Source organism: Bos taurus, chromosome 4, assembly GCF_002263795.3.
Source record: "Bos taurus isolate L1 Dominette 01449 registration number 42190680 breed Hereford chromosome 4, ARS-UCD2.0, whole genome shotgun sequence".
NCBI classification, from domain to species: domain Eukaryota; kingdom Metazoa; phylum Chordata; class Mammalia; order Artiodactyla; family Bovidae; genus Bos; species Bos taurus.
Window position 1 is genome coordinate 116,818,481 of NC_037331.1, and position 23,088 is coordinate 116,841,568.

Genomic DNA, 23,088 nt, shown 5'->3' on the forward strand with positions numbered 1-23,088 from the left:
ATCTGTTGCTTCTTCAACCAGCCTCATCCCTCGAGACTCTTACATCTGAAATGTGGTGAAACCGTTTCTGTAATCTTTATGTGGGTGTATACCTGCTTTATTCCTTCATTATCATCGTAATTGCATTTCTGGGGAGAGAAGACAGAAATAAATGTGATAGATCCATCAACTTAAATTGGAAACTTCCAGTTATCCTTAATAACCTTTTTCTTATTTAAAAAATCATCTCTGCATTATAGACAATAACAATCACTTGCCCTCTCACTATGCACAGGTAACTTCCGAGTATTTTGATAAGTTTTCCTGATATTTTTATCTAGAAATGCACACTTGTCCTTTATTTGCTCCTTTTTTAAAATAATCATTTTCCCAGCACCATTTATTGTATCAGTCTTCCTTTCCCCACTGATTTGGGATGACAGTTTAATATTATTAAATATTAAATTCTTAGATAAACTATTCTGTTCTAATATAAACCCTTGTGACAAGGCTGCCCATCATGATGGATCTACTGAGTGTTACATCAGTTACAAAGTCTACAACTACTCTGTATCATTAGCAATAAATCCCTTCTCATAAGTCTTCCTCTTTAAACTATCTTGTCATTTTCATCCACTTCTTCTTATATGTGAACTTTAGTATTATTTTATTAGCTTCCCCCTTCTCAAAAAAAAGAAGTTCATTGGTCTTTCTGTTAGAAACTTTAGTATTTTTTTAAATTTTATTTTATTTTTAAACTTTACAATATTGTATTGGTTTTGCCAAATATCGAAATATACATGTGTTCCCCATCCTGAACCCTCCTCCCTCCCCATACCATCCCTCTGGGTCATCCCAGTGCACCAGCCCCAAGCATCCAGTATCGTGCATCGAACCTGGACTGGCAACTCGTTTCATATATGATATTATACATGTTTCAATGCCATTCTCCCAAATCTTCCCACCCTCTCCCTCTCCCACAGAGTCCATAAGACTGTTCTATACATCAGTGTCTCTTTTGCTGTCTTGTACACAGGGTTATTGTTACCATCTTTCTAAATTCCATATATATGTGTTAGTATACTGTATTGGTGTTTTTCTTTCTGGCTTACTTCACTCTGTATAATAGGCTCCAGTTTCATCCACCTCATTAGAACTGATTCAAATGTATTCTTTTTAATGGCTGAGTAATACTCCATTGTGTGTATGTACCATAGCTTTCTTATCCATTCATCTGCTGATGGACATCTAGGTTGCTTCCATGTCCTGGCTATTATAAACAGTGCTGCGATGAACATTGGGGTACACGTGTCTATTATTTAATTAGCTGCCCCCTCTCAAAAAAAGAAATTCATTGGTCTTTCAGTTAGAAATAAATTCATTTCTTAAAAAAATATTAAGTATTGACCATAGGTGAAGCGCTGCCCTCGTGGAGCTGGAATACTATCAGTTCAAGCCTGCCCAGACTGATAATTATTTTGAAAGTTTCTCTTGTTTAGTTTCCTGTTCCAGGGAGGTAGCATGTTTGTGTCTTAAATACAAGATGCATCATCTGTGATGGCTGCTACCTTTGTTTTTAACCTTTCTTTAAAAGATTTACTAAATGTTTATAATTCTATGAAATAGTCACCCAGTGTTTATTTTATATCATTTTATCACTTAATAATTACTTTTGATATTTGCATTCAAATTTATCATCAGATTGGTAGTAGTTTAGGACTGGCTGTGAATGGATTGGTATCAGACATCATCTTCCTACGTGTGAAGCTTTTCATTTTAAGCCTTTAATTTTGAATAGCTTTTAGTAAAAGGTATATTCAAGTAGAAGACATGCTGTAAACAAGACGATGCTGCTACCGCTGCTAAGTCGCTTCAGTCATGTCCGACTCTGTGCGACCCCACAGACGGCAGCCCAACAGGCTCCCCCGTCCCTGGGATTCTCCAGGCGAGAACACTGGAGTGGGTTGCCATTTCCTTCTCCAATGCATGAAAGTGAAAAGTGAAAGTGAAGTCCTCAGTCGTGTCCGACTCTTAGCGACCCCATGGACTGCAGCCTACAAGGCTCCTCCGTCCATAGGATTTTCCAGGCAAGAGTACTGGAGTGGGTTGCCATTGCCTTCTCCAAAACAAGAAGATATGGGTTATTAAAAGCTCATTGAGGTATTAAATACCATTAGGCTTAAAATACCTTTGCTGACAAAGGTCCATCTAGTCAAAGCTATGGTTTTTCCAGTAGTCACATATAGATGTGAGAGTTCAGTTCAGTTCAGTCACTCAGTCGTGTCTGACTCTTTGTGACCCCATGGAACTGCAGCACGCCAGGCTTCCCTGTCCTTCACCAACTTCCAGAGCTTGCTCAAACTCATGTCCATTGAGTCGGTGATGCCATCCAACCATCACATCCTCTGTCCTCCCCTTCTCCTCCTGCCTTCAATCTTTCCCAGCATCAGGGTCTTTTCCAATGAGTCAGTTCTTCGCATCAGGTGGCCAAAGTATTGGAGCTTCAGCTTCAGCATCAGTCCTTCCAATGAATATTCAGGACTGATTTCCTTTAGGATTGGCTGGTTCGATCTCCTTGCTGTCCAAGAGACTCAAGAATCTTCTCCAGCACCACAGGTCAAAAGCATCAATTCTTCGTCATGTAGCCTTCTTTACGGTCCAGCACTCACATCCATACATGACCACTGGAAAAACCATAGCTTTGACTATATGCACCTTTGTCAGCAAAGTAATGTCTTTGCTTTTTAATATCTGTCTAGGTTTGTCATAGCTTTTCTTCCAAGGAGCAAGCGTCTTTTAATTTCATGGCTGCAGTCACCATCTGCAGTGATTTTGGAGCCCAAGAAAACAAAGTCTGTCACTGCTTCCGTTGTTTCCCCATTTATTTGCCATGAAGTGATGGGACTGGATGCCATGATCTTCGCTCTTTGAATGTCGACTTTTAAGCCAGCTTTTTCACTCTCCTCTTTCACTTTCATCAAGAGGCTCTTTAGTTCCTCTTCACTTTCTGCCATAAGGGTGGTGTCATCTGCATTTCTGAGGTTATTGATATTTCTCCTGGCAATCTTGATTCCAGCTTGTGCTTCATCCAGCCCAGCATTTCTCATGATGTACTCTGCATATAAGTTAAATAAGCAGGATGACAATATTGACATACTCCTTTCTCAATTTGGAACCAGTCTGTTGTTCCGTGTCCAGTTCTAATTGTTGCTTCTTTACCTGCATACAGATTTCTCAGGAGGCAGGTAAGATGGTCTGGTATTCCCATCTCTTGAAGAATTTTGCACAGTTTGTTGTGATCCACACAGTCAGAGATGTGTCAAAGATGCAGTCAAAGATGCAGATGGTGACTGCAGCCATGAAATTAGAAGATGCTTGCCCCTTGGAAGAAAAGCTATGAGCAACCTGCTGCTGCTGCTGCTGCTGCTAAGTCGCTCAGTCGTGTCCAACTCTTTGCAACCCATGGACTGCGGCCCACCAGGCTCCTCCATCCATGGGATTTTCCAGGCAAGAGTACTGGAGTGGGGTGCCATTGCCTTCTCCAATGAGCAACCTAGATACCATATTAAAAAGCAGGGACTTTACTTTGCCAACAAAGGTCCATCTAGTCAAAGCTATGGTTTTTCCCATAGTCATGTATGGATGTAAGAGTTGGACTATAAAGAAAGCTGAGAGCTGAAGAATTGATGCTTTTGAATTGTGGTGTTGGAGAAGACTTGTGAGAGTCCCTTGGGCTACAAGGGGATCCAACCAGTCCGTCCTAAAGAAAATCAGTCCTTAATCAGTCCTGAATATTCATTGGAAGGCCTGATGCTGAAGCTGAAACTCCAATACTTTGGCCACCTGGTGTGAAGAGCCAACTCATTAGAGAAGGCCCTGATGCTGGGAAAGATTGAAAGCAGGAGGAGAAGGGGATGACAGAGGATAAGATGGTTGGATGGCATCACCGACTCCATGCACATGAGTTTGAGCAAGCTCCAGGAGTTGGTGATAGACAGGGAAGCCTGACGTGCTGCAGTCCATGGGGTCACAAAGAGTCGGACAGGACTGAGCAACTCAACAAGAACAGACTTAAAATAGCTGAGAAATCTGAGATCAGCATAAATCTGTATCTTTTCTCAAAACTTGTTACCTTGTTACTGAATTGTTGTGGCATTTCTCTTCCTGTAGACGTCTAAGAGTCTATGAGAACATCTTTGGGCGTTTTGTTAATTTCCCTGGAATTGGAAAGCCCTTTCATCTGCAGCTCACGCCCCTGCTGTGTCGGCATCTTGCGGTGCCTTCAGCGATTGCCTCTCTTCCCATCAGTCCATCGGAGAAGCACTTAGATTCTCAGATGTGAGGACCATCTGCTGTCTTCCATCTCTCCCCCGCCGGGACCCCTTCCTCTGCCTTCTGGGGGAGCTTCCCAAATTTTCTTCCATTTTCATTTTCTCATTTTCAATTCCAGTTTCTTCACAGTCTCCTCATCTCACCTCTTTGGTTGCACTTCTAAATAGCAAACCTCTGCAGCCTGTCTCTGTGACCTTCCATCACACCTCGACAGGAACGCCTGCACCAAACAGGTCCCCAAACCAGGCCCTTCGGACGCCCGGCTCGCCGCAGTGTCTGTCCAACAGGGACCAGAGCTCATTTATGGTGTAACTGGAAATTCAAAGTGTTCCGTGTGCAACACGGGCTGGCACAGACCTGAGTGGCTTTTTAAGGAGCAAAGCTGAGTACATGTTTCCTGGCTGCAAAGATCCAGGCAGACTGTGAGAGCCTATCGTTACAAACACAGCTCCCAGCCTTGCGGCACTGACACGACAGCAAAGCCACAGCGGAAGCTGCCAGAAGGACACGTGACTCTCAGAGCCGGAGCCGCTGAAAGGCGGGGTGGGAAAGTGGGTCCCGTGAACAAACACGCAGAACAAACACGGGTTCCCAGAGCCCGCGAGCTTGCGGAGCAGATGGTGACAGGAGCAGCCATATTTCAGAAACTCACAGAACCGGAGACGGTGGAAAAGCATGAGCTGGGCTGTGCTGAACGACTCTCCACCGTGTCCGCAGCAAATCTCCAGGGACTGTGCGGGGTTCCAGGGCCTGTTCTCCGCCCCGAGAGAGCTGATGACCTGGCTCAGAGGCCTCCCTGCCGTGTTCGTCGTGTGCTCTCGGCTTTGGCTGAATTAACAGCTGTGACTAACGGTCGTGAGAAGTGGGGGACCCAGCGATTTAATCCCCTGACTAGCTGAAGGCTGTGTCAGCGCGCCGGGTTGCTTAGATCCTTCTGCCGACAGTAATTACTGAGCATACCGGGTCTGCTTCCAGCTCTCCGGGCATCGTCCGGCAAACACGCAGCGTCTTAGCGATGAGAGATCTTGTCAGACGTGGAGTCATCATTCTGCACACGAGATCTCATTACAGATAGAGTCGGTCAGGCGGAGGGACGTGTTTTTGTGAAGTTGCTTTTTTTTTTTTTGTCATGTCCTTCTAACTCATCAATGTACATTTTTCATAAAAATCCTGATTTGGTGGGGTGGGGGGAGTGGCTCTGGGTAACTGAATTAAATACCCAGGAGCTGAGTACAGAGTGGCCCAGAACAGTCTGGGGTTTTCAGGTTTGGGTAAAAGCAGGTGCATGACAGCTCAGATGTCAGATCAAGTCCACCACTTGCCCAGAGCCGCCGTACCCGCTTCCCTAATTAGAGCGAGAATGGCCCTGGGGACTTGGGGACGGGAGCCCCGCGGCTCCCTCCCTCGGGGGCCGGGGGGAGAGGAGCGGGACAGGTATCCCCGCCCCCGGAGCCCTTCTCGGCTCAGACGTCCTGGCCGCTTTCCCCACGTGGCGCTGAGTGTCCCCGTGGCAGGAAAGCCGGGCAGCAGGCAGCACCACCCGCCCACTTACAGAACCCAGGTTGGGGGGCGGCTGGGAGGTGCCAGCGCAGGAGCGCAGCTCAGGGCTGGGGGGCAGCTCGGAGAGAAGCGCACGGCTCCCTCGCTGCGGGCGCCGCTCGGGTCCCGCAGGGCCGCCCCGGGGGCTCACTCCGGCATCTCCGCACGCGCCGCCCAGAGCCCCGGGGCCCTCAGCGCGCCCTCTGTTGCAGGGAGTACTACATCACCATGGTCAAGTGGGCCACCAGCACCAAGGTCGCCGTGAACTGGCTGAGCCGGGCGCAGAACGTGTCCATCCTCACCCTCTGCGACGCCACCACGGGGGTCTGCACCAAGGTAGGGGGCCGGGCAGGCGGCGGGCGCTTCCCGGGGGTCAGGGTCACGTGGGAGAGAGGGAGAGAGACAGGGACACAGAGAGGGAGAGACGCACACGCACACACACACATACTGAGAGACACACACAGTGACACACACACACACACACACAGGCACGCACACACTGAGAGACACACACACACATGCCCACACGCTGAGCGCCGGCTGGTCCAGGCTCGCGGGCCTCCGTTTTGCTGCCGCCTGGTGGCTGACTTGAGAACTGCTACAGACTCAGGGCTCAGCCGCGCGGCCGCCAGGTCCCAGAAGTGAGCCTTCCGTTCTCCTCGCCCCCGGCCACTCCACAAAGGGGCCTGCTCCCCGTCCTCCACTTGGCGCTGGAGGGGGGAGTGGCCCGGCCTGCGTTCCCAGGGCCCAGCGCTGCAACCGGGCCTGGCTCTTTCAGCGTCAGCGCCCCTAGCCCGGCCAGAGCCAGCCAGTCCCCTGGGCAGTCAGCCTCCTGTCTGCAAGTCACTGCTGTGTTCCCGCGGCCCCAGGCTGGCTCAGTGGGCGGTTGGAAGAGGAGAAGGAAGGAGCCGGAGGAGGAATGAAAATGTAAATAAGCAGGCCGGCTCCCCTGAGGATCGAGGAGTGCACGCTCCCTGAGCCCCTAGAAACGTCCACTCAACCCAGGCTCATCTCTCAGAAACCCTTTTCAGGCCCTAAACTTTTATTTTTATTTTTGGGGGGGCCCTAAATTTTTATTTCCCCACTGGGGAGGCGACGGGCTTGCAAAGCAGCCATGTTGTGACTTGGGATATGCCCCCAAACAGCCTGATCCCGCAGTCCAAGGACGGTCCCAGGGAGCTGTGGCTGGGACCAGCGTCCTCCGCGGGCTGGTGACTTACTTTGTCTGTGATACAGTCTGGAGCAGGTTCCGGGTTGTTCTGATGAGCTTCCTGAGGGGAAGGAAGGGAGGAACAGGCACAGCGCAGCTGGGAGGCTGGGGCGGCTCGTGCCGCGGGGCCCTGGGGTCTGTGCCCCTGGCCCTGTGGGGTCCTTGGTGACAGTCCTCCTGCCTGTGGTCAGAGTCCGCGGATGAAGAGCAGAGCGGCTGGGGACAGGCCGAGGCGCGTGCCGCTGAGCAGCTGTGCCCAGTGCGGTGGGTTTGGTCGTCTCCCTTTCTGTGTTTTTACACACAGTTCTCAGACTGACTGTTCACCTGTGGTCTAAGTCCTGAGGGTTACTCAGAGTTGTGAACTGGAAATTTGACACATGTCCACACACACACACACACACACACACACACACACACAGAGCCTTTAAATGAGCACATGCCTGTTCAGGGGTGACCGTCCAACGGGCCTGTGCCTGGTCAGGGGTGACCACCGCATGGCAGTCCTGCAGAGGATTCTCACCCCAGTGTCTGTCCTTGTGGCCTGGTGAGTGACGTCTTCCCTGCTCGAGGACACATGTGCTCAGCTCTGAGCCGAGGCACCAGACGAGGCAGAGAGCAGCCAGCCTCCTCCACAAGCCTGTGCGGCCCCCTCGGAGGGAGCCAGACTGCTTCTACACCACCGATCAGAGACCCGAGATGTGCACAGACGCCTTCCTCTAACACTCTTATTTCGTTTCAGAAACATGAGGATGAAAGTGAAGCCTGGCTGCACAGACAGGTAACTATTCCGTGTGTAAATCCCACACTCACCGCCTCCACCAGCCACCGTGTCCCCCTTCCCCAGGTTTTACAACACAGCTTCTCACGTTAAATCCTACAGGAAGCTCCAGGAACACACACACACACACACACACACACACACACACACACACACACGCAAGGTTCCGTGGGGCGGTAGGGCCGCTCAGCACCTCCTCGTCCCTGGCCCCAGGAGGCCCAGCAGGGCTGGAGAGCCATGGGCTCTGTGGGAGGGGCTGCAAGAGCCTGCCCCAGGGTTGCGCGGTGTTCTCAGGTCTTGGGGTGTCCCTCTGGTGTACCAGGGACGAGTCCACACTAGTTGCCTGGATTTAACAGGTACTCAGTCACATCCAACTCTTTGCCACTCCATGGACCGTACCTCACCATGCTCCTCTGTCCCCGGGACTCTCCAGGCAAGCATCCGGGAGTGGGATATCGTCTCCTCCTTCAAGGGATCTTCCCGACCCAGGGATTGAACCTGCATCTCCTGCACTGGCAGGCAGGTTCTTTACCGCTGAGCCACTTGCGAGGCCCACTTTGCTGAAAGAAGACGAAACGTGGCTGACGTTCCTGACTTTGTCGTCCTGCTTCAAGGAAGCGTCCTTTGAGGAGGGGACTCTGGACGGGTCCGCTGAGTCTTCCCTGGATTTCCGTCCCCGACTCTGCTAAGAGATGCAGGTGAAGCAGGCCTGAGGAACTGGAGGCGATCGGATGAGATCTGCAGTCAATCACCCAGACAAAAAAGTTCAACTCCCCACAAAAAATAAAACCTTCCACACTGGTACTTTCTTTCTTCGATTATTTTTGTCTCGTTGCACAGCCTGATGTTAGAAAGCACACGTGGAAGGTTTTGGAAGCTCACTTCCTTCTCATCCTACCGAATGGGATGAAAATCATCTGAAATTCTATGGGAAAAATCAAACTGGATTTGAGTTTCAGAACGATGGTGGGGATGGCAGAGGTGCACTTCTTTACTGACAGGGTAGAGTCCGTTCGTGGAGAATGACTGAAGCTGGACTGTCCACAGTGGCTCTCCAAGGACATCCTAGAAGCTCCGTGCACACCTGTGTTACCTGCAGAGTCAGCTGTCTGGCCTCACCTTCCATCAGTTATCTCAGGGGAGGGCTGCGGCCTCACCAAAGGAGCGATTCTTTAGATCCATCTGTGTCCTGCCCTGGGCCCACCTGCTGCAGAAGAGGAACACTCGTGTGGCCGCTTGTTTCCTGTGTCCAACTTTGAATGCCAGGTCCCCGCTAGGAAACACCCATCATGAGACTGTGCTCGGGCGTCATAAAGTATTCGCTGGGGAGCTGAGGAGTTCTTGAGTGCCACCTGGACCGATGATGCGAGCACAAGCACCAGATGTAATGTTACGACGTGCCTCTTAAAAATCACACAAAATGCCCAAGTGGTTGAAGCAAAAGAGTCGGGGAAAAAATTCATTATCTGCGTAAAGTCATCTGTTCCACTAATAGGAGATCATGCCAGACACCTCGCTTTGTGGATCTCAAAAACTCACGTCCACCGCTTCCACTTGCTTCACGGCTGAACAACGTGCCGCCCGGTGGACAAAGCACGCTTTGCTCTTTGGTGACGGCATCTGAATGGTTCCTGCCCTGCGGCTGGTGCGAGTCATGCTGCCGAGGGCACAGCGCCGAGTGACCGGGGCCGCCTGCCGTGCGACTCCAGGTCCCTGAGATGCCCGGGGTGCCAGAGTCAAGAAGTGGGAGGCTGCGTGGGGGCTGCTGCGGTTGCCGAGCTGGAGGCGGAGGAGCAGCTAGTGGATTCCGGGCGCCCCCCGGGGAGATGGAAACCCGCCAGGGCATGTGCCACATGGCGAACGTGCCCGAAGCTGCGGAGGGTTTGCTTTTATGAACATGTCTTCGTTTGTGTCGTCCTCGGCTTTGTAAGGAATGACTCTGCTGGAGCAGCCATCTCCAGGATGTCTCAGTGAAGACAGGGAGAGGGTGTCTGGGTCCCAAAGCGGGGAACATGGTGGAGTCCTAGACTCTGTGCCTGGGGCGTGGAAGGGCTCGGCCATTGCAGGTGGGGAGCGGGGGTTGCGGGGGGCCAGGCCTCCCACCACGGGCAGTTCCTGTCTGAGCCGGAGGAGGGGGGATTGACTTAACTGAAGCAGGGTGCAGTTTGTCTCCTCATGGGCAGAGCGCTGTGGGGAAGCCAGGGTCAGAGGGTCCCCTTCTCACCGCTGCCTTCCCAGTTCGATCCCTGGCTCGGGAAGATCCCCTGGAGGAGGAAATGGCAACCCACTCCAGTGTTCTTGCCTGGGAAATCCCATGCACAGAGGAGCCTGGCGGGCTGCAGTCCCTGGAGTGGCAGTTGGACTGAAGCGACTGAGTGCACACGTACACTCCTGGTCAAAAGTCACTGCACTTTCCCACGAAAGACATGTCTGCGTGAGAAACCAGGTCTCAGCAAGGCTCAAAGGCTGGTCTCCCCCTTCCTGCCAAGGAATGTTCCCAGGATGGATGTGAAGACGACATGGCGATGCGTGGGGCCTGCTCAGTGTACAAGCGAGGCTTCGGGCCAGGATTAATTATTTATTACATTTACTCATAGTATTTTTCTCTGCCAAAAGTGCAGACAGTTCCCCCCGCCCCAGAAAACAGATGCAGTATTGTGGTATCCATCCTGCGGTTGGCAAATAAAAGTGCCTGTAAAAAGCCAGATTTACTGCTGGGTTTTCCCGTCACCTCTATTTTTAAATACCATGCTTCCAACTCTAAATAGAAAAATAAATATTTGCAGATTAGAGGTTTCATTTTACTGCAAATATTCATGAAGATTAAATGTCACTTTAATCACATGTTGGTTTATTTCTCTGGGCATATCACATTTGCATGTGTTCATTCACCACGGGGAAATGAGTTCTTCTCCTGCCAGCTGGGGTTTATTTACCATTTGTTCCCCTCCGCCTTAGCGTGGATCTCCTCGAATCAGAAAATGTATGTTGTGGCCGACTAATTGGAAACCTTCAGGCTGCAGCTTCACAGAGGCTGGGGTGTCGCCCCCCAAAGCGAAACCCCTTTCTGCCCGTCCAGGCGACCGCCAACCTGAGGGGGTGCAGCTGGGCACCGAGCGGGACTCCTCAGCTTTTAGGGTTGGGGGCAAACCAAGATGCAGGCCCACGCTCCAGGCGCCGGCTTTGAGTCCAGCCTGGAATTCTCTCCCCCAGGGAAAACTGGGAATGCTGGTTTTGTCTCCAGGGGAAGGAGACAGTGCGTGCGTGGTCCTGCCATTTGCAACCCCATGGACTATGGCCCTCCAGGCTCCTCTGCCCGTGGAATTTCCCAGGCAGGAATACTGGAGTGGGTTGCCATTCCCTCCTCCAGGGGATCTTCCCGACCCAGGGCTGGAACCTGAGTCTCCTGAATTAGCAGGCGGATTCTATACCTCCCAGCCCACCGAGAAGCCAACAGTGACAGAGGATCCAGGAAAACGTGTGCTGCCTACCGAATGGGCGTGGGGAACGCCCCGCTCCTTCAACAGCGGCTGGGAAGCACAGTGATACCCAGAGAACACTGTGCTCCCACCCACGTCGTAGCACACACTGGAGCTGTCCTTGTTTGCTGGGCTTTTTTCCTTTCTTTTTTCTTGTCTCCATGGTGGGCTATTCAGTATGAGGTAGATTTTATTGAATAAAAGGTCAAAGGATGGAAAGAATAGAATCCATTTTTAGGCAAGATCAGGTTTGTGCTTCTTCAGAATTACGATCGTTAACTCCTTGGATGATAGAAACTAACTTTTTTACAAAACAGAAATAGACTCACAGAGAAAACAAATTTATGTTTATCAAAGGGGGCGGGGATAAGTTAGGAGTTTGGGACTAACATATACATCCTTCTGTATATAAAATAATAAAGACCTCCAATACTTTGGCCACCTGATGCAAAGAGCTGACTCACTGGAAAAGACCCTGATGCTGGGAAAGATTGAGGGCAGGAGGAGAAGAGGATGCCAGAGGATGAGATGGTTGGATGGCATCACTGACTCAATGGACATGAGTTTGAGTGAACTCTGGGAGTTGGTAATGAACAGGGAGGGCTGGCGTGCTGCAGTCCATGGGGTGGAAAAGAGTCGGACACACCTGAGTAACTGAACTGAACTGTACGGCACAAGTAACTGTGTTCACTGTCTTGTAATAACCTATAATAGAAGAGAATCTGAAGTATATATATGTACAGATACACACACATACATAACTGAATCACTTTGTTATACCCCTGAAGCTAACACGACATTGTAAATCAACTCTACTTCAGTTTTTTAAATGGTTTAGCAAACACCCCTGGAGAATTTTTCAGGGCACCCTGGATTCCATGGCCCCAGATAAGTGGGGAGCCTGACCCTGCACTTCCCGAGTGCTGAGCTGTCGTCTCTGAAGTCCTCACTTTCTTTTAGGAAGCTGGAGGTTTGACACGTGATTCCCAAGGAGAGAAAAGGCCCCACATAGACTTTATCCCTGTTGGAAATAACACAGGAAGTGTATTTCAAGACGTGTTTATCCTGGTTCAGCCCTCTTGAAACCAAATGAAGCAGTTCATAGACTTAAGCAATGGCTTCTGTCCGCAGAATGAAGAGCCAGTATTCTCCAAGGATGGCCGGAAGTTCTTCTTTGTCCGAGCGATCCCGCAGGGTGGGCAGGGGAAGTTCTACCACATCACCGTCTCTTCCTCGCAGGTGAGCTCCCCGGTCAGGCGAGCCCCTCCCAGCTGAGCCCCCCTATCGGGTGAGCCCTCTCCCTAGGTGAGCCCCGTCCCAGGTAAGCCCCCTATTGGGTGAGCCCCCTCCCAGGTGAGCCTCCCCAGTTTTTGCTTAGCAAGTGGGATTGGCCCCCCAGGGCCAGGGCTGAGTGCACTTGTCACCTTCAAGGTGTGCAGAGGGGAGCAGGGCCCCAAACTGGAAGGTGGCTCCCCTGTGGGGCTGAACAGCCCTGCTGAGCCAGCCGTGCTGAGTGCGCGGAGGTGGCGTTCACCCCTCCCGTTACCGCTCAGGAGCGTGACACGCGTGATGCTGCTGGTGACGTCAGGGGAGACCCTGGGCACTCTGTTGGGTCTGAGCCCAGGACACGTAGCCCACTGTGTCCTGGAGCCCGGTCAGCCTGGCCTCCCTCTTCTGGGTCCTGGGGGCCGGCCCCGTGCCCTCGTGTCCCACCTCCACCGTCAGCCAGAGGCACTGCCGTTGCCTGCGCTGGAGCTTCGGGCAAAGGGCCGAGGGTCACTGATCGGGAACGGGGGAGCTGAATACAGTGCATTTAGACAGAGCAGGCCGCCAGCAAGTCCGCCCCCTGCAGGGGGGGCACCCGGAGGCCTGCCCCCTCCCCACAGGGTGCTCCCCGGGGCTGCCCTTCAGGGACCCGCTTTTAGGAGAAGCGAGGGCTGCTGTCCTCCACCTGCACCGCCCTAGGCAGATGGGTCCGCGTTGAAGCAGGTCCAGAGCTGTTCAGGATCAGGACATGTGAATGAAATTGTTTTTTAAAAAGTTCTCAAAAATATCCCATGACTGTAAAGTAGATTCCTATTCATGGTATGACCCCAAGGGTAATCTCCAAGGAAAAGTTCCAAGAATGCCCCAGATTGAGTAGCCTTGATGGGGCAGGCTCCAGGGCTGGGTGCCCACTAGTCACCCAGCAGGAAGCATGTTCCCCCAGGAGAGCTCCTCTCCAGGGACCCTCGGCCCCCACTGCCCTGTGGGTCCCCTGGCCCCCGGCTTCTCCCGACAGGCCCTGACCCCACTGGCTGTCCCTTGTCCCAAGACCACCCCTGGGGTCCCTGCTCCCAGGGCACCCATGGCTCACGCCTTGCGTCTCACACCCCGGCCCTGTGGGGACGGCCACGTCTTTCTCCATGTGTTATGGTTTAAACTGTCAGTCATTCTGCTCTGGGAGGCACTTGGAGATAGACCGTGTGTGCAAATGTGCAACCCGCAGGAGAATGCCTTCAGACCATCCCTGTGACGAACAGCCATGAGAACCAAGGCCAGGGTGGCCTTCGCCGCCTCCACCCCCTCCCTTCCTGGCTTTATTCTTTCTTTCCCTGCCATGTCATATCCACTTCCCCGTGTTTGTCTCCTCTCTCCTCGTCCCCCTATAGTGATGACCCACGAACTAGGTTCACAAGCTGTGAAGGAACGCTGTCCCCAGCCTATGAGACACTGGTGGTTAAGATGCAGAGCTCGCAGCAGGAGTCGCTGGCGATCTAGTCTCGCCGGCTGATGAGCGCGGTGACCAGGAGTCCTGCCCGTCACAGCAGCACTCAGAGAATCGGGGATGGGCAGAGGAGGCCAGGGTGGGGCAGGAGGAGGGGCCACCCCAGGGAGGCCCTGCTCACCACCTCGTGTCTGAGGGTCCCCGGGCTGAGAAGGGAGGCTGCGATCCAGCCCCTCCCCAACCCCGCACCCCCGCCCCCGCCTGTGTTGCAGCCCAACAGCAGCAACGACAATATCCAGTCGATCACCTCTGGGGACTGGGACGTGACCAAGATCCTGTCCTACGACGAGAAGCGGAGTCAGATGTGAGTGAGCGGCCTCCTGCCACCCCACGTCCTTCTCCGCTCGCAGGGCCCTTGGCCCCGACCCTCCCCGTCTCAAGGCCCTAGCTGCCACCACGCCACGTCCCGAGTCACCGGGTCCTAGCAACAGACGCTGCCGGGCCTGCAGCCATGCGGGGCCCTGAGCCTCTGCTGGCTCTCGGGGGTGGGGTCGGGGAGCCAAGGGCCTCCCCAGCAAACGTTCACTGCTTCCCCGCTTCTGAGAGAGAGGGCCAAGACGGAAAGAAGTTATGGGACTTCCTCCAAACGGTCGGGGCCGGTAACGTCAGGACCTGGGGCTCCACTCAGGCAGGAGGGACGCTGCCACCCTGCCTGCTCCTGGACCAGAGCCTGGGTTCCCGCGTGGGGTCCCGGGCGGGCATGGGCCGAGGAGTCTTGGAGTCGGGCTGCGTGTCTGGACTCCCGGCCCTGTGAAGGATTCCCGCATCCAGACCCAGTTGTGCACCCTGCGGCCGAGCCCTGGGCGGTGCGGGCACACCTGGGCCAGCGGAGGTCTGCCCGGGAGCGGCGCCTTCAGCCCGTGGGAGTGTGGCCGTCCCCTGCCGCCCACGGGGAGCTGGCCCCGGGCAGGAAGTTGCCAGCTGTGGGCCCTGAACAGCGCACGACCCCTGGGGGGCGGCGGGGGGCGGGCCTGACGTGCCAAGTACCAACCTGCCCGGAAGCCAGCTAACCTCTGTGCCCCCGCTGATCTTCACAGCTACTTCCTCAGCACGGAGGACCTGCCAAGGCGGCGCCAGCTGTACAGGTGCGTCCCCACCCCACTCCCCACTCCGCACCCTGACTCCCCAACCCCTCTCCCCAACGCCGCCCACCCGCTCGCCCTCTCCCCGCAACCCCGCCCACCCGCCCGCCCTCTCCCCAAACCCCGCCCGCCCTCTCCCCAACCCGCCCGCCCTCTCCCCAAACCCCGCCCACCCGCCCGCCCTCTCCCCAAACCCCGCCCACCCGCCCGCCCTCTCCCCAAACCCCGCCCCCGCCGCCCTCTCCCCAACCACGCCCTCTCCCCAACCCCGCCCCCACCTCCCCGCCCTCTCCCCCGCAACCCCGCCCCCCCCCCCCCCCGCCCTCTCCCCCCAACGCCGCCCACCCTCTGCCCCAACAGTGGGGCACCGTTACCACCCCCGCCACGCTTTCCAGACGGGAAGGAGGTAGCGGCTGGTTCCTGCCGCCGGCTCAGGGCCACCTAAGGGGACTCCGTGGTGTGAGGCCCCTGTGGCCTGGATGGTACCTGCCCCCCCGACCCCGTCAGGTGCACGGCAGCCCCTTCCAGCCGCAGAGTAAGGGCTGCACAGGGGGGTCCTTTCAGAGGTAGAGAAAACTTGGGCACATCCCTGCAGTCACAGGCCCGCTTGTCTCCATAGACAGGTCACCTCTGCTTGTCCACCCGGATAATCCCATCCGTCCCATCCCATATTAGCAAAGGGGGATGTAGACTGGCCACTCACCTGCCTCTGACTTGTCCTGTCAGGACGCTGTCCCCTTCCCACCGAAAGTCTTCGGCCCGGTGGACGGTTTTCACGTCCGGACGCTTCCTGTGCCAGCAACTCAGACCGGGACTTCTTCCAGTGTTCTGAAAGGCATCTCGGTGTCTTGTAGCCTCTGATAACGCCTGTTGGCTAAGTCTTCGGGGCGTTAAATCGTGCTTGATCAGCAAGGCCCCGAGTGACAGCTGCGGGTCGCCCGCTCCTGTTCTCGGCCCCTGAGTGAGCAGCTCCCTCCCGCTCACTCGCTGGTCTGGTCGTGGGGGAACCTGGAGCCCAAGCGCTGCAGTTTCAGGAGCCCCTGTCTTGCCCTGACCCGGTGGCAGGCGCTCCAAGGGGAGTGAGACCCCAGAGCGCGTAGATGCTGCTCCCAGAACGCTGGTCGCCTGCTCAGAGGGACACAGCGCTGGAGACAACACCCCACACTCTCCCACCAGGACCCGCCCCGCCTGGGTGACCCCCAGAAGCAGCTGTGCCCGGGGGCCCCTGTCCTTGGCGGGGCAGGGAGAGCTTGTGACAGCCAAGCCTGGCACCGAGGGGGTCCCAGCAGGGAGACAGGCAGGGAGACAGCGCCCCCAGACCTCCCCTGTAGGGGAAGCCGGCGGGCCCCTCGCAGGGCTGGGACTGAGGGTCTTGCCCGAGGTGACCGCTCCTGCCCGCCCTCCCCGCAGCGCCAGCACAGTGGGCAGCTTCAACCGGCAGTGCCTGTCCTGTGACCTGGTGGACAACTGCACCTACTTCAGCGCCTCCTTCAGCCCCGGTGCCGACTTCTTCCTGCTCAAGTGCGAAGGTGAGTTCCCACCGCCATGGGGGCGTGGGTCGTTTTTAGCCGCTTTGAGGAGCTCCGGGACCCCCAGGACAGGAAGGGCCGCCGGCCGAGGACATCGGCTCACGGAGCAATGTTCCTGGATCACCTCTGTCTGGAGCATTGCTGATGTTTTACATCTTATAAAGGGTTACAGTTTATCAGAGTTTTCTCCACATGCTATGCCGGTTAACCCTAAAATTCACCTACATTTTCCTTTAAAATATATATATATTTATCTTACACATGGATGGACGCAGATCATCTAAAAAGGTGATATAACATTTCAAAAATTATTAAGTATATGTAAAGATTGAGATATAAAAGAACCCGGAAAATAAACTTCTGTTCCTAGGACCCAGTGCATAGATAATTTATCCCATACTTCAAAAAGTTCTTGATCACACCAGTCAGCATACACAAAACAGCAGGCCAAGTCCCATCATGGACAAAAATGTTTGCATCTTGTCCTTGTGTCTTGGAAAGATATGATAGGAACCCATAGAAAAGTAAGAGATAATAAATACAGTTGTAACAAAATATGTCTCAAGGAAGAGCTTGATCTACTGAGATCATCTCTTGGAGGAAACTACTCTGAGGGCAAGAACGGACCAACACCAGGAGCAATTCGATCCCAGGGTCTCAGGTGAGGCGTGAAGAGCCTTCTTCAGGCTGTGATAGCCTTGATGGCCACTCAGTAGCTTGGGACCTCGTCCTCTCTTAACAGCGTCACCGTCTGAAATCTCAGCCCCTTCATCACCCGAGCGCATTCCCAGACACTGTCCTTGGATGATGTGATGGGAAGAAAATGGCATGTTGGGTGGGGGGTGGGAGAATCTGAGCTACAACTCCAGGTCCCAATCGCCTGGAAGCATCCTACCAGACTCCTCTTTTCCCATCAAGACCTGTTGCCCAGGGCAGGACCTTTGTGAAATTAGGTGTTGGGAACATGCAGAGATGCGCAGAGCGCAGGGACTGGGGAGTGTGGCCAGCAGGCCCACCAGGAGTGGGAGACGGGGGCCGGACGGAAGCTGCAGGACCAGAGATCTGAGTCTTTACCTCTAGGGGAGGATGTGGCCTTACGGTGTGGAAGGTCGTGATGAAATACAGAATGGAAACGGAAGTCCTAAAGAGGAAGTCCCAGAAATACTGACTGGATGGGAAAGGTGACAGAGCCTCCCTCAAGGAAGGTCTCGAAAAGAAGGCAGATGTCATTTTCCAGAAATAGGTGTAAATTCGAGGCAGACAGTGAGCTGGGGGCTTCAGGCTCTGTGTTGTCCCTGGCCAAGGTGGTCATGGTTTGGGTCTCGTTCTTGGGTTCTTGCTAACATTCCCCAGAGGATGAGATGGTTGGATGGCATCACCAACTCAGTGGACAGAAGTTTTAGCAAGCTTCGGGAGTTGGTGATGGACAAGGAAGCCTGGCGTGCTGCGGTCCATGGGGTCGCAAAGAGTCTGAGACGACTGAGCTACTGAACTAACTGAACTGAACTGAATGTTCACCAGTGTGCACTCCTGCTCGGTTCTGCAGGGTCTTCTCACAGCAGAGCTCAGTGGGAAGGGCCTCATGTGAGGACGGCAGGCTCTCGTTGTCCAATCCCGCGGACCCCCACCCAGGGTTGAAACTGAACGGCTCTCCCAGGACGTCTGTGGCCCTGGGTTTGGGCACAGAAGCTCCCGTGTGCAGGCGGTGGACATAAACATGGCGCCCGAGTTGGGAGGCCCCTTGGAAGCGTGTGGAGGTCACTGGACATTCATTTGTGTGCAGATTTCCTGTCCTCCTGCTGGCGTCCGTCCCGAGTGGGAAATAACATTTCTTTTTATGTTTATGCTCCAGCCAGTCCAGGGACTTATTTTCTTTATAGGGCTGCCTGTATGGTGGTCTGTGGATATTACGGGTGAGGAGATGGCTCCTCAGTGGCCACTGTGAAGGAAAACAGAAGCAGAGAGCCAGTAGGGCCGTCCCAGGTCACAGACAGGACTCGGCCCCCGAGGCCCCCGTGAGCTCAGCTTCAGAAGCACGGGCGTCCCTCCCCACACACAGGCCTGGACCCACCAGAGACAGAACTGATTCGTAGAGTTTGAAGGATAGGAGACCTCAGAGACCGTCTGACCTGATCTCAACCCCCTGCTGCATCTTATTAAGAAACTTAACTCTTAACTGATCGTGGAGTTGTCACCTCAGGACTTTTTGAATCATTGAAACGTAGTGTTAGTCACTCAGTCGTGTCTGATGCTTTGCGACCCCATGGACTATAGCCCACAAGCCTCCTCTGTCCATGGAATTCTCCAGGCAGGAATACTGGAGAGGGTTGACATTCCCTTCTCCAGGGGATCTTCCCGACCCAGGGATTGAACCCAGGTCTCCTGCATTGCAGGCAGGCTCCTTACCATCTGAGCCACCAGGGAAGCCCAGTAGATATAACAGTAGATCCCAATGTGTAGCCCACAGGAGCGTTTATTAACCTCCGTGCCCTCTCCTGCTTGCTTCTTCCACACTCCAAAGCCACTCTGGTAGACTTCTGTTTGTTTGGCCGCATCGAGTCTTGGTTGCGACACCTGGGCTCTCCGTGTGTCCTGCAGGAACCTTGGTTATGGCACAGAAGCGAGCTGTGCTGTGCTGGCTCTGTTGCTCTGCAGGGCATGTGGGATCTTAGTCCCTAACCAGGGATCTAACCTACGTCCCCTGCATTGCATGGCAGACTTAACCGCTGGACCACTTTTGTAAACCTCTGAGCAGCATTTAACTGCTCCTCCCCCACCGCTGCAGGACTCTACTATGTAGGTAAACTTAGCTTCTCAGATGTAAGCAGAACAGCAACTAAAATCTTTCCTTATAAGGCTGAGGGGAAGTGTAAGGGCAGCTGAATGATTCTCTTGGGTGAATTGGGAAAGGAAAGTCTGTGGGTGCTCCCGGGCTCAGAAGTGTCCGGCCATCACGTCAGGAACCATGGATGTTCACCTTGGTTAAAGACTGTGGTCAGAGGATTTACTAACTAGTTCAGGGTGCACCCTAGCCACTGAAATAGAGGCCCAGTCAGAGCAGATGCAAGCTCACCCACATCCGTACGTAAGGGCTGGGTGTCGTAGCCACGTGAAACAGTGGCAGCCCCATGTAAACCTGTTCTTCTTCCTTTTCGTGGACCTTCCATTATGACGGTTTCTGGTAAGCTTATCCGATGTGGGTCCGTCACCTTCACTTATGCTGCAGTGCCCAGCGGTGGAATCCCATCATGACTGATCACAGCTCATCAGTAGCTTGCAGTCAGAACTTCTGTTTAATTAGTCCTCTGGCATATAGTTCTTCTCCTTGTTGTTGGTGTTGTTTGGCTGCTAAGTCATGTCCAGCTCTTTGTGACCCCATGGACTGCGGCACACTAGAATCCTCTGTCCTCCACTGTCTCCCAGAATTTACTCAAACTCATGCCCATTGAGTTGGTGGTGCCATCCAACCCTCTCATCCTCTGCTGCCCTCTTCTCCTCCCACCTTCACTCTTTCCCAGCATAAGGGTCTTTTCCAATGAGTTAGTTCTTCATATCAGGTGGCCAAAGTATTGGAGCTTCAGCATCAGTCCTTGTAATGAGCATTCAGGGTTGGTTTCCCTTAGGATGGACTGGTTGATCTTCTTGCTGCTGTGGTAGACTTTGTCCATCTTCCTCACTGTAGCGTTTCATCCTGTCTCATCATTATGTACTTTCTCCTCTAATTGTTCATTCACATTTCCTCTGTGGTTTCTCAAAGATTGCCACTTTTATGTTTCTTTATAATTTTTAATTTTTATTATGTGACCACTTTAAAATATGTACATTATTGTTATACCTTTGCACACTGTTAGATTAAACATAGGCTAAAATAGAATATAAGTAAGTAAAGACTTGGAAACATTTGCAATGTGTATATCCACTCGTTACCTGGCTGGATCCCATCTATCAGTGTCAGCATTTATATCTAAATGGCATGGGTTTTAGGCAATCACTTAATACTTCCATGAGGTACAGGTGTAAACCGTGTTCAGTAGAACTTTGTGGAAACTCACTTGCATATTTAATGTAGGGATTAAGTTCCTTTCCAGATCTCTTGGGCCTGGCAATGAAGCCAGCTGCATCCAAATGGTTGTATTATGATACAACATCTTACAATAAGATCAGATCTACTCTAAGGTATACCAGCAAGCCTCAGTTTACATGCTGAGTTGGTCCTCTCAATGACCCTGTGAGGTAGGTAATGGAAATAGTCGGTATGTGTCCAGCTTCTTACATGTTGAAAAGTACATTCCTATAGTTTAATACTCGACGCCCATATTCCCATGTCTGACTCCTTGTAATTTATACTCTTAGCACAAATAGATCTGCGTAGAGTGCTCTATGCTCAGTGTTCCACACACCCATACTTTTGCCTGGCTGCCCAATGACCTCCTGTACACTCCCGGATTTCTCTCAGGCAAGAGTTGATGTTTATCCCCTGCCAGGAGCGTTGAAAATGTTAGTCACTCAGTCATGTCCAACTCTTTGTGACCCCATGGACTGTAGTCCCGCCAGGCTCCTCTGTCCGTGGGATTTCCCAGACAAGAATATTGAAGCAGGTAGCCATCCCCTTCTCTAGGGGATCTTCCCAACCCAGGGATCGAATTGAAAGATTCTAGCTCCTTGGAAGGAAAACTACAACGAACCAAGACAACATATTAAAAAGCAGAGACGTCATTTTGCCAACAAAGGTCCCCAATAGTCAGTGCTGTGGTTTTTCCAATAGTCATGTACAGATTGCAGTTGGACCATAAAGCAGGCTGAGCACCAAAGAACCGACGCTTTCGAATTGCGGTGCTGGAGAAGACTCTTGAGAGTCCCTTGGACTGCATGGAGATCAAACTGGTCAATCCTCAAGGAAATTAGTCCCGAATAGTCATTGGAAAGACTGATGCTGAACTGAAGCTCCAATACTTTGGCCACCTGATGTCAAGAACTGACTCATTGGAAAAGACCCTGATGCTGGGAAAGACTGAAGGCAGGAGGAGAAGGGGAGGACAGAGGATGAGATGGCATCACCGACTCGATGGACATGAACTTGAGCAAACTCCAGGAGACAGTGGAGGACAGGGATGCCTGGTGTGCTGCCGTCCATGGGGTTGCAAAGAGCTGGACATGACTGAGCCACTAAACAACAACAAGAGAAGCCAGTTGCCGGGGACCAGCCCCCGCTGATCCAGGGAATTCGAAGCGGGGATGGCGTCAGCGAGGATCAGGAAACAACTGCTTAATTAAACGTTTATTAAGGATATAAAGAGTGGTGAAATAAGGATAGCTCAGCGAAGAAATTCAGTGAAGAAAAGAGGCTGAATAAAATTCCAAAGCAGGGAATTTACGTCACCTACGAAGGCCGCAGGCGTCCTTCCGTTCTCCCGAAGGAGAGGAGACACTAAGGCCTCCCCAGTCAGATCTTAGAAGCCCAGGCAAAATTAGTAGGCTTGACGAGCTTCCCTGCCTCAGAGGAAAAGTTCAGATAGAAGGTGAAAGAAAGAACAACATGGGGAGACCAAATTTCAGTGAACAAAAAGGGCATACTTTATTTTCCAAAGTAGTTTTATACCTTAAGTTGTGCATAGAGGGTAATGGGGGAAGGGGTAGAGTCATGCAAAGACAGCAGTTCCTGATCCTTATCGAAGCCAGGCTTTCAAACTTATCATATGCAAATGTTTAGGTGATTTACATCATCTTCTGGCCAGGAGGCCTGTTAACAGTTAAAGAAACTTATTTTTCTCTAAAGGTGATTATTCTAAAGTCAGGCGCCAGCCTCCAAAAAGCACTGGACAAAGCTGCATTCCTATAGGGCAAAGGTGAGGTGGGCTCAATCAAGAAAAGAATTAACTCAAGGGTCCAAGGTTACAAACATTGAGGCAACTGCTTACATTTCTATACACCCATTATATCAATCAATACACCGCCAAGGACACAGTAGGTAAGGGATATGGAGACTTAGCAGCAAACATTGGCCCAACAAGTGAAAAACCCTTCACCAATACAATTTCTAATCAATCTTTTAACTACTCAAAGGAATCTGTGTTTAGACAGTTTAGAACATCTCCTGCCTCTCACAGTTGGGAGGCTCTGAACAATCACATGTGGCCGGAAAAACCTATTCAGGCAGGCTAGAGGACTTCCAAAGGAGTTTGTAGGTTGAAACACTGTCACACCCAGGTATTATTAACTGGAGCTGTAAGCTAACTCTTTTTTCAGAGAGAGGTAGTGGGGGACAGCCCCCCGTAAAGTCAGAGGTGTAGGTGAAACCACAAAGCAGAAAGTAGGCAGACTCTGGTTTTGGGGGTAGATCCTCAAGAATTTCCAGGGAGACTCCTGAGGCTTGATCCCGCCTTTGCGTATGCC

At 52.7% G+C, this 23,088-nt stretch overlaps 1 protein-coding gene across 5 annotated transcripts in view; it reads left to right on the forward strand.

The window, feature by feature from the left end:
• DPP6 (dipeptidyl peptidase like 6) overlaps positions 1 to 23,088 on the forward strand; it is a 1,065,758-nt gene that overhangs the window by 984,620 nt on the left and 58,050 nt on the right. For all 5 annotated transcript variants that reach the window (XM_024990441.2, XM_024990444.2, NM_174040.2 and 2 more), the window contains 6 exon segments: positions 6,063 to 6,186; positions 7,800 to 7,838; positions 12,449 to 12,556; positions 14,297 to 14,388; positions 15,122 to 15,169; positions 16,577 to 16,695. In XM_024990441.2, the coding sequence (XP_024846209.1) occupies positions 6,063 to 6,186; positions 7,800 to 7,838; positions 12,449 to 12,556; positions 14,297 to 14,388; positions 15,122 to 15,169; positions 16,577 to 16,695 (530 nt within the window).